The 12,151-nt window shown below is 44.7% G+C and overlaps 2 protein-coding genes across 2 annotated transcripts in view; one reads left to right on the forward strand and one right to left on the reverse strand.

Annotated features, from left to right (window-relative positions):
- LOC140208197 (uncharacterized) overlaps positions 1-5,065 on the forward strand; it is a 39,948-nt gene extending 34,883 nt beyond the window's left edge. The window contains exons 3-4 of the mRNA XM_072276706.1: positions 3,647-3,914; positions 4,167-5,065. Coding sequence (XP_072132807.1) covers positions 3,647-3,914; positions 4,167-4,877 — 979 coding nt within the window. The 3' untranslated portion in view covers positions 4,878-5,065. The remainder of the gene's footprint in view (positions 1-3,646; positions 3,915-4,166) is intronic.
- Positions 1-12,151, reverse strand: part of LOC140208213 (uncharacterized) — a 106,601-nt gene that overhangs the window by 17,671 nt on the left and 76,779 nt on the right. The window lies entirely within an intron of this gene.

Here is a 12,151-nt window from a genome sequence, read left to right on the forward strand (position 1 = left end):
CTGTCTTCAAGGCAAATTAGCGTGGATCAATCCCCAGGGCCTGACAAGTTGTTCCCTGGGACCCTGCGGCAGACAAGTGCAGAAATTGTCGGGGCCCAAGCACAGATATTTAAATCACCCTTAGTGACAGGTGAGGAACTGGAGGATTGGAGGACAACCAATGTTGTTCCGCTGTTCAAGAAAGGCTCTAAAAATAAACTAAGAGATTGTACATTGGTGAGCTTGACATCAGTAGTGGGAAAGCTATTGGAACGTGTGTGCAGGAACTGGATATATACTGTAAGTACTTGGATAGATGTGGACTGATTAAGGATAGACAGCATGGCTTTGTGCACGGTAGGTCATGTCTCACCAATCTTACAGAGCCTCTCGAGGAAGTTATCAGGAAAGTGGATGAAGGCAAGGCAGTGGATGTTGTCGACATGGACTTTAGCAAGGCACTTGACAAAGTCTCATATGGGAGGTTGGTCAAGAAGGTTCAGTCACTCAGCATTCAAGATGAGATAGTAAATTGGATGAGACACTGGCTTTGTGAGAAGCCAGAGTGTGGTAGCAGATGGTTGCCTCTCTGACTGGAGGTCTGTGACTAGTGGTGTGCCACAGGGATCAGTGCTGGATCTGTTATTGTTTGTCATCTATGTTAATAATCTGGATGATAACATGGTTAGCTGGATCAGCAAATTTGTGGCTGACACCAAGATTGATGGTGTAGTGGTCAGCGAGGAAGACTATCATGGCTTGCAGTGTGATCTGGACCAGCTGGGAAAATGGTTTGAGAAACGGAAAATGGAATTTAACGCAGATGAGTGTGAGGTGTTCCATTTTGATAGGACCTAGGTAGCACGAGGATTGCTGTAGAAGAAAAGGATCTGGGAATTCAGGTCTATATTTCACTGGAAGTGGTGTCACAGCTCGAGGGGGACAAAAAGAATGATTTTGGCAAATTGGCCTTCGTAAACCAAAGTACTGAGTACAGGAGACGGATGTTATGTTGACATTATACAAGACAATGGTGAGGCCTAACTTGGAGTGTTGTGTGCAGTTTTGCTCACCAACGTGCAGGAAAGATGTAAAAGAGGTTGAAAGAGTTCAGAGAAAATTCACAAAGATGTTGCCAGGTCTGGAGGACTTGGGTTATAAGGAAAGAATGAACAGGTCAGGACTTTATTCCTTGGAATGTAGAAGATTGAGGGAAGGTTTGATGGAGGTATACCACTATTATGAGGGTTTATAGATACGGTAAATGCAAGCTGGCTTTCTCCACTGAGATTGGGTGGGACGACAACCAGAGGCCATGGGTTAAGGGTGAAAAGTGAAACGTTAAGGGGAACATGAGGGGAAACTTCTTCACACAGATGGTCATCCGGGTGTGGAATGAGCAGCCAGCACAAGTGGTGCATGCGAGCTCAATTTCAACATTTAAGAGGTTTGCATAGGTACCTGGATGGTAGGGGTATGGGAGTGGGCAGTTTAAATAGTTCAGCACAAACCAGATGGCCCAAAGGGCCTGTTTCTGCGTTGTACTTTTCTACGTCCACACTACACCGGATAATTTTGAAAACAAACCTTTTACTCTTTGTTTTGACCCTCCGTCCACACTAAAGTGGCATTTTCATCCCCCGAAAAAGGAGATTTTCAGAAACTGTCTCCAGAGTGAATAAATCTGAAAACGCCTAATATCCGTCGTAGTGTGTACGGGGTAAATGGGGAGATTTAAAAACGCTGTCGTGACAACACCACAACAACAATGCTTTTTCTGCTGCTGCTTGGTACTGCGCAAGCACTGCCGGACGGCTGTTATAACGGGCAGTCGGTGTGAACAGCGTGAGAGTTAAATTGTAAAGTGAGCTTTTTTGACTATTTAAAAATGCTGTCATGACGTGCCGGAACAGATCGCCGCAGCACCGCATTTTGTTGTTTTCTTGAACACAACCCCCCACCAACCTAACAATTTCAGAACAGACGGCAACGAGACTGAAGCCAGAAGAGTTAGAAATGTACTCACCAAATACCTTGACCCATAGCTTACTGAATAAATAAGTATACTCACTTTGCCCTGTTCTCTGTCCTTGCTTGTATGAAGGTGGTTTACCTATCTATGCAAGTACTTCTCTGACAAATAGATGTGTAACAGCTTAATGTAACGTTGTATTGAAATACAAGATAACACTGATGCAGACATGTTTTATACATTTAACAAGGTGCTTTATTAATGCAACAGAGTTAGTCAGTTTTTCGATGTTTGTCGTCAGCCGGGTCATGCTGTCCATGAACTCCCCGTCCATTGCCTCCATACGCTCCAGTACTTGATTTCAGTTTTAAGTCCTCCTGCGCAAGAGCCAAGAGCAATTCCTTTTAAAGTTTTCTACTCTGTAACTGGACAAACACACACCAAGTATACTGTTTCCTCTTCGCTTGTTTTCTGTGTGTCCTGCGCATACCCAGTGGGAGGAGATTCGCCCAAATATCCGTTCTAATGTGGACAGAGATATTTTGAAATATGCTTGGTGTGGATGCCTATCGTTTTTACTCGAAACTGGCATTTTCAAAATTATCTGGCGTAGTGTGGACATAGCCTAAGACTGTGACAAGAACCTGAAATAATACTAATATTCACTCTACTTCCTTTTAACAGCTGTGCAGACCAACCATACATCTGAGTAGGAGATATTTACATGGCGTTAAAACTGTGGCACTTTGAACTAACAGTACATACAAGAAAATCCCAGCTGCACGTTAACTAAGGCTATTTGCTTGAGAGTGTTTCAGTTACTGTGGGGCCAGGACCCATGCAGCTCAGTGGGAACAGGGAATAATACCAATGGAGAGAGTCAACCTGAGCCAGGTCACAGATTGGAGATGGCAGAAATATCCCATTCTTATCAAGACAGGAAGAGCATCAGAGAATTTGATGGTATTTCCAGATACCAGCACTGTGCCCGGTTAGAAAATGATTTCTCTCTCCAACTTGGGTTGAATCTCACTGTAACAGTATGATGCCAGATCACACCTTGGCAACTGAACTGATCTCATCTGAAATGTTGTCCTACCCCCATTGATGGATTTTGTAAATCTTTTTACAGGTTAAAAATGAGAAGGAATTGGTCTCTGGGAATCTCGAGCACAACACACCAGTTTCACTGTCTCTATCCAGATATTTAAGAAGTGGAGCAAAGGATTCAGTCAACCATCCTTCCTGCTCAGACTGTGGGGAGGGATTCACTTGATCATCTTGCCGACTGGCACGCCCGTCATTTTACACAGGGGAAAGGCCGTTCACCTGCTCAGACAGTGGGAATGGATTCACTCGGTCATCTCAACTGAAGGTACATCAGCAAGTTTACACTGGGACAAGGCCATTCACTTGTTCTGTGTGTGAGAAGGGATTCACTCAGACTTCCCACCTGTGGACACACCAGTTAGTTCTCACAGGGCAAAGGCTGGTCATCTGCTGAGTTTGTGGGGAAGGATTCACATGGTCATCTGACCTAATGGCTCACCAGCGAGTTCACACTGGGGAGAGGCCGTTCACCTGCTCAGACTGTGGGAAGGGATTCACTTTCTCATCTAAACTGAAGGTACATCAGCAAGTTCACACTGGGGAGAGGCTGTTCACCTGCTTGGACTGTGGGAAGGGATTCACTAGATCATCTCACCTACAGAGACACCAGTCAGTTCACACTGGGGAGAAGCCATTCACTTGCTCAATCTGTGGAAAGACATTCACTCAGTCATCCAACCTACAGAGTCACCAACGAGTTCACACTGGGGAGAGGCCATTCACCTGCTCAGACTGTGGGAAGACATTCACTCAGTCATCCCACCTGCAGAGACATCAGTCAGTTCACACAGGGGAGAAGCCATTCATCTGCTCAGACTGTGGGAAGGGATTCACTCTGTCATCCTCCTTATTGGCACACCAATCAGTTCACACTGGGGAGAGGCCATTCACATGCTCAGTGTGTAGGAAGGGATTCACTAAATCATCTCACCTACTGTTACATCAGTCAGTTCACACTGCAGAGAGGGATTTCACCTGCTCAGCTTGTGGGAAGAGATTCCCTCACTCTTCCACCCTACAGAGACACCAGCGAGTTCACAGTGGGGAGAAGCTGTTCACCTGCTCAGAATGCGGGAAGGAATTCACTCAGTCATCCAACCTACAGAGTCACCAACGAGTTCACACTGGGGAGAAGCCATTTACCTGCTCAGAATGTGGGAAAGGATTCACTCAGTCATCCGGACTACTGGCACACCAGCGAGTTCACACAGAGGAGAGACCATTCACCTGCTCAGACTGTGGGAAGGGATTCACTCGGTCATCCGATCTGCTGGCACACCAACGAGTTCACACAGGGGAGAGACCATTCACCTGTTCAGACTGTGGGAAGGGATTCCATGGATCATCTGACCTTCACAGACACCAGCGATTTCACACTGGGAAGAAGCCGTTCACTTGCTCAGTCTGTGGGAAAATGTTCACTTTATTATATCACCTACGGAGTCACCAGCGAGTTCACACTGGAGAGAGGCCGTTCACCTGCTCGGACTGTGGGAAGACATTCACTCAGTCATCCGACCTACAGAGTCATCAGCGAGTTCACACTGGGGAGAAGCCGTTCACCTGCTCAGACTGTGGGAAAACGTTCACTCAGTCATCCAACCTACAGAGACATCAGCGAGTTCACACTGGGGATAAGCCGTTCACCTGCTCAGTCTGTGGGAAAACATTCACTCAGTCATCCCACCTACAGAGTCACCAGAGAGTTCACACTGGGGAGAAGCCATTCACCTGCTGTGAATGTGGGAAGGGATTCACTCAGTCATCTAACCTTGTGACACACTGCCGGGTTCACACTGTGAGAAACTTTCAATAAGCTGAATGCTGGATATTTGTCCATCATCGTTGCTGAATGCAATTTTGAGAGTAACTGTTGGTGCTGAACTCTGCAATTATTGCTGCTGCTCACCACACCCAGATCTGCACCCTGGTCACTGGGCATGGGAGGAGTTTTTTCTGTGGCACATTCACCTCTAATGGGACTGGAGTTTAATATTCTGGATCTGAGACAAATAAATCAGTTCTATTTTAAACTCTGTCTGTGGTACTTAGTGAATTTATAACACACCTAGTGTACAGTAGAGAGTCAACTCAGGCCTGCTGGACCCTGCCAGTGATTCAGTTCCACAACAGTCCTTTTAAATCCTCCCCTGTTGTTCTCCTCTCGCTGTCCCTGTGGTGATGGGTTCCAAACAGTCACCACTCTGTGGGTGAAGAGGTTTCCCTTGAATTCTCTGCAGACTGAAGAAGTCGAGCTGACTGCAGTTCTGTCTGAGATGTTCTTTGCCCCTCAAATCTCTGGGCTGAGGAAGAATGACATTGGGAGTTAACCTCCTTATTCAGGGCTCATTTCCACATTATGGGTCATTTTCCCTGCTTCTAAAGGGTTGTTAGAAAACACCACTGTCCTCTGAAGACTGAAAGCAGAATGGGAAACCATTAGTTGGATGTTCAACAGAGTAGGGTCAGAAACCAGAGGCGGGTTTGCACAGGGCGGTGTTAGGGGCTCTGGACGATGGTCGGATTAAAAACGTATGATGAGAAGGGAATCAGCAGCGGGGTGTGGCAACGAATGACAGAGTGGAAACTTTGGAAGCTGATTGACAGATAAAATCTTTTGTCTGACACAAACAATACCTGTGGTGAGGTGCTCCACTGGTCGAGAAAAGTGTGTGTTGAGAATGGTTTGTCTACTGAGGGAGTTGTTCCTGTTGTTTATCCTGTAATATTATATCTGGATGGTTATTTTAGATTATCCTATCTGTAATAATGTATTGATTATCATATAAATTGTGAGATTCTGTCCCTAACTGGAACAGGCTTGAATTTATGGTGCCTTAATGAAGTGATGGTGGTCATTCATGAGTTTGTATTTCAAAGCAAGATTTTGGTGAATGATATTTGCCACTTGATTGTACCTGTGTAAGCAATCAGATTGAGTTAAACTGCTGCAGGATCCTGGAATGTGTTGGATTGTGTCTGGTTTCTCTTGGCATTTTCTGCACTTACTGCCTTGTTGGTTTGTATTTCATATATTTTCATTTTTTTATTTCCTTTTGTTACCCACCTTGTCCTGTATTTCTTCAAGAAACCCCTCTGTTTCTGGGACGAGCTCTCCAACTCTCAGTCAGGTGCTCGATGCTTCTTTGTCAACATCTAGTCTACTCAGATCGTTGAGATGTCTCCCATGGAGGATCATTCTCATTCCACTGGTTAATACTGACATTGACTTTTTTAATAAAAATATCTTGGTCCCATTTCAATCAGTAAAATTTTCATAGTGACGATTCATTTTTCTGAGTTGGCCACTCATTTAAGTTTTCTGGTCTGTATTTCTTATCACGATTGCTTATACACACATGGAGTGCTGAACCCTGTTCAGTTTTGATGAAAATATATACTTAGAAGTTTTAGCTGACTGTTGTGTGATTTCTCTTTCGTGTGTGTTATTTCTCTTCCTCCTTCTGTCCAAGGTAGTGTTAATCTAAGTGGGTTTGAGTATAAATAGTCTTTTCGAAAGTTTTCTAAAGTTCTTATTTATCTTTGTAAATTTTACTGATTGAAATGGGACCGTGATATTTTTTATTTAAAAAAAGTCAATGTCGGTATTGATGAAATTGATTATTGCCGTTGTTGTATTTGTTAACAATTGAGCTCTGTTTGGCAGGGTTTTTTTTTGCCTTGAACTAAATTTTGTCAAAGGTTTTCCCTATTTCACACTACTTTCTATTGTCTTTGCTTGTTGATATTCCAGATACGTGGGTATCAAGAGTCCCACTGAAGCGTCTTGGCCCGAAATGTTGATTCCCATCCATAGATGCTGCCCGTCATGCTGAGCTCCTCCAGCACGTTGTGTGTATTTCTCTAGATTTCGAGCATCGGCAGGTCCTCTTGTTTCCCAGATACTTATATGTTTCTTGAAAGAACAAGCTGGTAGTGGGGTTGTGTGGCTTATGGTAAAATATTAAATAAAATCATTAGACGTGGCAAGTGTTGTAAGGCGTAGAATCTGTGGGTAGAATTAAGGAACAGCAAATGTTTAAAAAAATCCCTGATGGGAATTGTATAGAGACCCCAAACAGTAGTATGTGGTCCACAAATGACAATGGGAGATAGAAAATGCCTGCCAAAAGGGCAATGTTACAATAGTCATGGAGGATTATCATGCAGGTGATTAGGAAAATTAGGATGGTGTTGGTGTCAAGAGGAGGAATTCCTAGAATGCCTACAAGATGCTTTTTTAGAGCAGCTCATGGTTGATCCCACTTTGGGTTCAGCTATTCTGGATTGGGTGTTGTAATGAACCGGAATTAATATGGTTACTTTAGTTCAAATAACTCTCAGGGGCAAGTCATCTTAATGTGATCAGATTCACCCTGACATTGGAGAAGGAGAAGCTAAAGTCAGATGTGGAGTAAAGAGAATTAGAGAGGCATGAGAGAAAAATTGGTCAATATTGATTTGAAAAGAACACAGGTAGCGATGAAAACATTTGCAATGGCTGTAATTTCTGGAAGCAATTCAGAAGGCACAGGATATATACATCAGAAAGAGTAAGCAGTATTCTAATAGTAAGGTGGTAAACCCATGGCTGATAAGAGAGGGCACAGAGCAAAAATTACTAGGAAGTTAGAGGACTGGGAAGCTTTTAAAACCCAACAGAATGTAACTAAAATAATTGAGAAGGAAAAGATGGAATACATAGGTGAGCTTGCCAGTAATATTAAAGAGGATACCAATTTTTTTCTTCAGTTACATATAGTGTAAAAGAGAGGCGGAAGTGGATATCAAACCACTGGAAAATGATGCTGGAGAGGTAGTAATGGGGTGGGGGTGCAAGGTGATGGCAGATGAACTGAATAAGTATTGTACATCACTCTTATCTTTCAAAGACACTGGCAGGAATATGGAATTCGCAGATGTCACTGGTCAGAATGTGTAAAGTTACATTAATCGGGAGAAGGGTCTTGGGAAACAGAGATGGTCTGGAGGTAAATAGATCACCTGGACCAGATGGTGTACACCCCAGAGATCTGAAATGGTGACTGAAGAGATGTGGATGCATTAGCAATGATCTTTCGAGAATTGTTAAGGAAATTATGTCTGAAGAAGTTTTTTCCTTCACTACTCCCCCTCTCCCAGTTTCACCTATCACCTACCACTTCTTCCACCCAATTCACCCCCAGACTCTGACGTGTCATCTTTTTTCCCCCAGTTCTGATGAAGGGTCTCGGCCCAAAACATCGACTGTTCACTATTTCCCATATACGCTGCCTGGCCTCCTAGGTTCCTCCAGCATTTTGTCTATGTGTTAGTTGGATTTCCAGCATCCACAGAGTTTCTCCTGTTTTTGATAAAAGCAAAAGCAGGGTCATATAATATAGCAAGAAAACAGTGGGAATGAGAGGATTGGAAAGCTTTTACAAACGTACATAACCAACAGGAGACAACTGAAAAAAAAAACACAGGAGAGACAAGATGAAACATTAAGGTAAGTGAGCCAATAATATCAAGTATCAAAATTTGTTCAGGTATATAAAGAGCAAAAGAGAGGCAAGAGTTGATATTGTACCGCTGGAAGATGATGCTGCGAGTTAGTAAAAGAGCAAAGAAATAGTGGTGGAATGTAGTAAGTATTTTGTGTCAATCTTCACTGTGTAAGACACTAGCAGTAAAAGACCATAAGACATAGGAGTAGAATTAGGCCATTCAGCCCTATCAAGTCTGCTCCGCCGTTCTATCATGGCTGATCCCGGTTCTCACTCAGCCCCATACACCTGCCTCCTCGACATGTCCTGTAATGCCCTGACTGATCGGCAAACTATTAGCTTCTGCCTGAAATGTACCAACAGACTTGGCCCCCACCGCCGTCTGTGTCAGTGAATTCCATGGATTCGCTGCTCTCTGACTAAATAAAATCCTCCTTAACTATTCTAAAAGGTCGCTGCTCAGTTTTGAGGCTGTGCCCTCTGTTATGGCTACTCCCACCATACGAAAAGTCCTCTCCTCATCCACCCCATCGAGACCTTTCCACATTCGGTGGGTTTCAGTGAGATTTAACACCCCCCCCCGCCAGCGTTTATTAAACATAGGTCAGTGCAGGAGTACAGGACCAAGGCTGGCAAACACTCCTCATATCTTAACCCCTTCATTCCCGGAATCATCTTCTTGAATATCCTCTGTACTCTCTCCAATGACAACACACCTTTTCTGAGATATGGGTCCCAAATACTCTTAAGTAGAGTTTAGAAAGTACCAGCATTATCTCCTTGCTTATATATGCTACTTCACTTTAAATAAATGCCAGCGTTGCATTTGCCTCCTTTACCACAAACCCAACCTGTAAATTAACCTTCTGGGAGTCTTGCCCGAGGACTCATATTCCATATTTCCGAGGACTCAGAAGTTTACTATAAGCTTACTGCCTCTCACAGCTATCTGGACTGTTCCTCTTCTCACCCTGTCTCTTGCAAAAATGCCATCCCCTTCTCGCAATGCCTCCATCTCTGCCGCATCTGCTCTCAGGATGAGGCTTTTCATTCCAGGACAAGGGAGATGTCCTCCTTTTTTAAGAAAGGGGCTTCCCTTCCTCCACCACCAACTTGACTCTCAAACGCATCTCCCCCATTTCACGCACATCTGCTCTCACTCCATCCTCCCACCACCCCACTAGGAATAGGGTTCCCCTGGTCCTCACCTACCACCCCACCAGCCTCTGGGTCCAACATATTATTCTCCGTAACTTCCGCCACCTCCAACGGGATCCCACCAATAAGCACATCGTTCTCTCCCCCCTCTGCTTTCCGCAGGGATCGCTCCCTACGCAACTCCCTTGTCCATTCGTCGATCCCATCCCTCCCCACTGATCTCCCTCCTGGCACTTATCCTTGTAAGCAGAACAAGTGCTACACGTGCCTTTACACTTCCTCCCTCACCACCATTCAGGGCCCCAGACAGTCCTTCCAGGTGAGGCGACACTTCACCTGTGAGTCGGCTGGGGTGATATACTGTGTCTGGTGCTCCCGATGCGGCCTTCTATATATTGGCGAGACCCGACGCAGACTGGGAGATTGTTTCGCTGAACACCTACGCTCTGTCCGCCAGAGAAAGCAGGATCTCCCAGTGGCCACACATTTTAATTCCACATCCCATTCCCATTCTGATATGTCTATCCACGGCCTCCTCTACTGTAAAGATGAAGCCACACTCAGGTTGGAGGAACAACACCTTATTCCATCTGGGTGGCCTCCAACCTGATGGCATGAACATTGACTTCTCAAACTTCCGCTAATGCCCCACCTCCCTCTCGTACCCCATCTGATATTTATGTATATACACACATTCTTTTTCTCTCTCTCCTTTTTCTTCCTCGGTCCCTCTCAATATACTCCTTGCCCATCCTCTGGGTTTTCCCCCCTCCCCCTTTTCTTTCTCCCTGAGCCTCCTGTCCCATGATCCTCTCATATCCCTTTTGTCAATCAACTGTCCAGCTCTTGGCTCCATTCCTCCCCCTCCTGTCTTCTCCTATCATTTTGGATCTCCCCCTCCCCTTCCCACTTTCAGATCTCTTACTAGCTCTTCCTTCAGTTCGTCCTGACGAAGGGTCTCGGCCCGAAACGTTGACTGTTCCTTTTCCTAGAGATGCTGACCGGCCTGCTGCGTTCACCAGCAACTTTGATGTGTGTTACTTGTATTTCCTTCTGTTGTTTGAACCGTTTGCCCAATCAGATAATAGTTCACTAATGTTGCTTTTGCCAAAATGCATTATTGTACATTTCACAATATTGTATTCCATCTGCCACTTTGTTGCCCATTCTCCAAATTTGTCTGTGTCCTGGTGCAATAGCATTGCTTCTTCAGCACTACCAACGCCTCCACTTATCTTTGTATCATCCGTAAACCTTCCCACAAAGCCATCAATTCCTTTATCCAAATCATCGACAAATAATGTGAAAAATAGCGGACCGAATACTGACCCCTGAAGACCATGAGTCACTGTTAGCCAGCCAGAAAAGGCTCTTTTTATTCTCACTCACTGCCTCTTGGCTGCCAGACATTCCTCTATCCATGCCAGTATTTCTTCTGAGTTTTATCCTGTTAAGCAATGGGGGTGTATGGGGTGGTTGGGTCCTGACTAAATATCAGGAAATTGCAATAGCGATTATATAGCTTCTGCCGCCCAAGACAACTCCGCCTTCACGTCGGGCTCAGGTCCGGGTGCAGCCTGTCTCGCTGAAGGAGCTCTGTCTATGGCGAGTGTTTAGCGCCAGAAAAATAACCAGACCGACGCTGGTGGTGTCACCTAAAATCACTGAAGGCTCTGGCAGCAGGGAGATTGATTTCAAGCTGTGGTGGAGGATTGTCTTTGTACAACAACAGCAAAGGTAGGGCGACGCCTAGTGTATGATTCCCAATCGGGAACACCAGTAGAGGTCAAATGCTCTAGTTAGATGAGCACTGCGGCAACAGAAGGCAACGGCAACCCACTGTTGAAATTTCTGCCTCTTCAGTCATGAAAAGAAACAAAAGAAGGAAACCAGACAACAGCGTGAATGGGGTTGATTCTAATGAACAGAACAACACCTCGCTCGGTCGGGGTAGTCACGTGCTGCAGGTGACACCAGTCCGTCATCCAGAGACTGTAAGCAATAGGGAAAGGCTAAGGGTAGCAACATGGAACATCCGTGTACTTTACCAGAAAGGAAGTTGGACAACACTTTAACTGAAATGTAAAGGTTGGAAGTTGATATCTTAGGCGTGTCAGAAATTAGATGGACCGATAGTGGCAAATTCACTGAGAATAGTTCTCTGATCATGTATTCTGGAGGTCAACAGCATATGTATGGAGTTGGAATTATTTTAAACAAACAAGTATCAGAATGTGTTATGGGATATTGGGCGATATTGGGCTGCTTTTAGTTGAATTTAGCGGTAACCCTTTTAATATTAGCATAATCCAAGCCAATGTGCCAACAAATGATGCAGATGAAGAAGATATCGACAGGTTTTATGAAGGCTTTAGAAATAATATCACATATTCTAAAACCTACCCAGGAGTAGACTGTGGTTCAGATCACCATCCAGTAGTAA

This window comes from Mobula birostris, chromosome 13 (assembly GCF_030028105.1).
Source record: "Mobula birostris isolate sMobBir1 chromosome 13, sMobBir1.hap1, whole genome shotgun sequence".
In the NCBI taxonomy this organism is placed as follows: Eukaryota; Metazoa; Chordata; class Chondrichthyes; order Myliobatiformes; family Myliobatidae; genus Mobula; species Mobula birostris.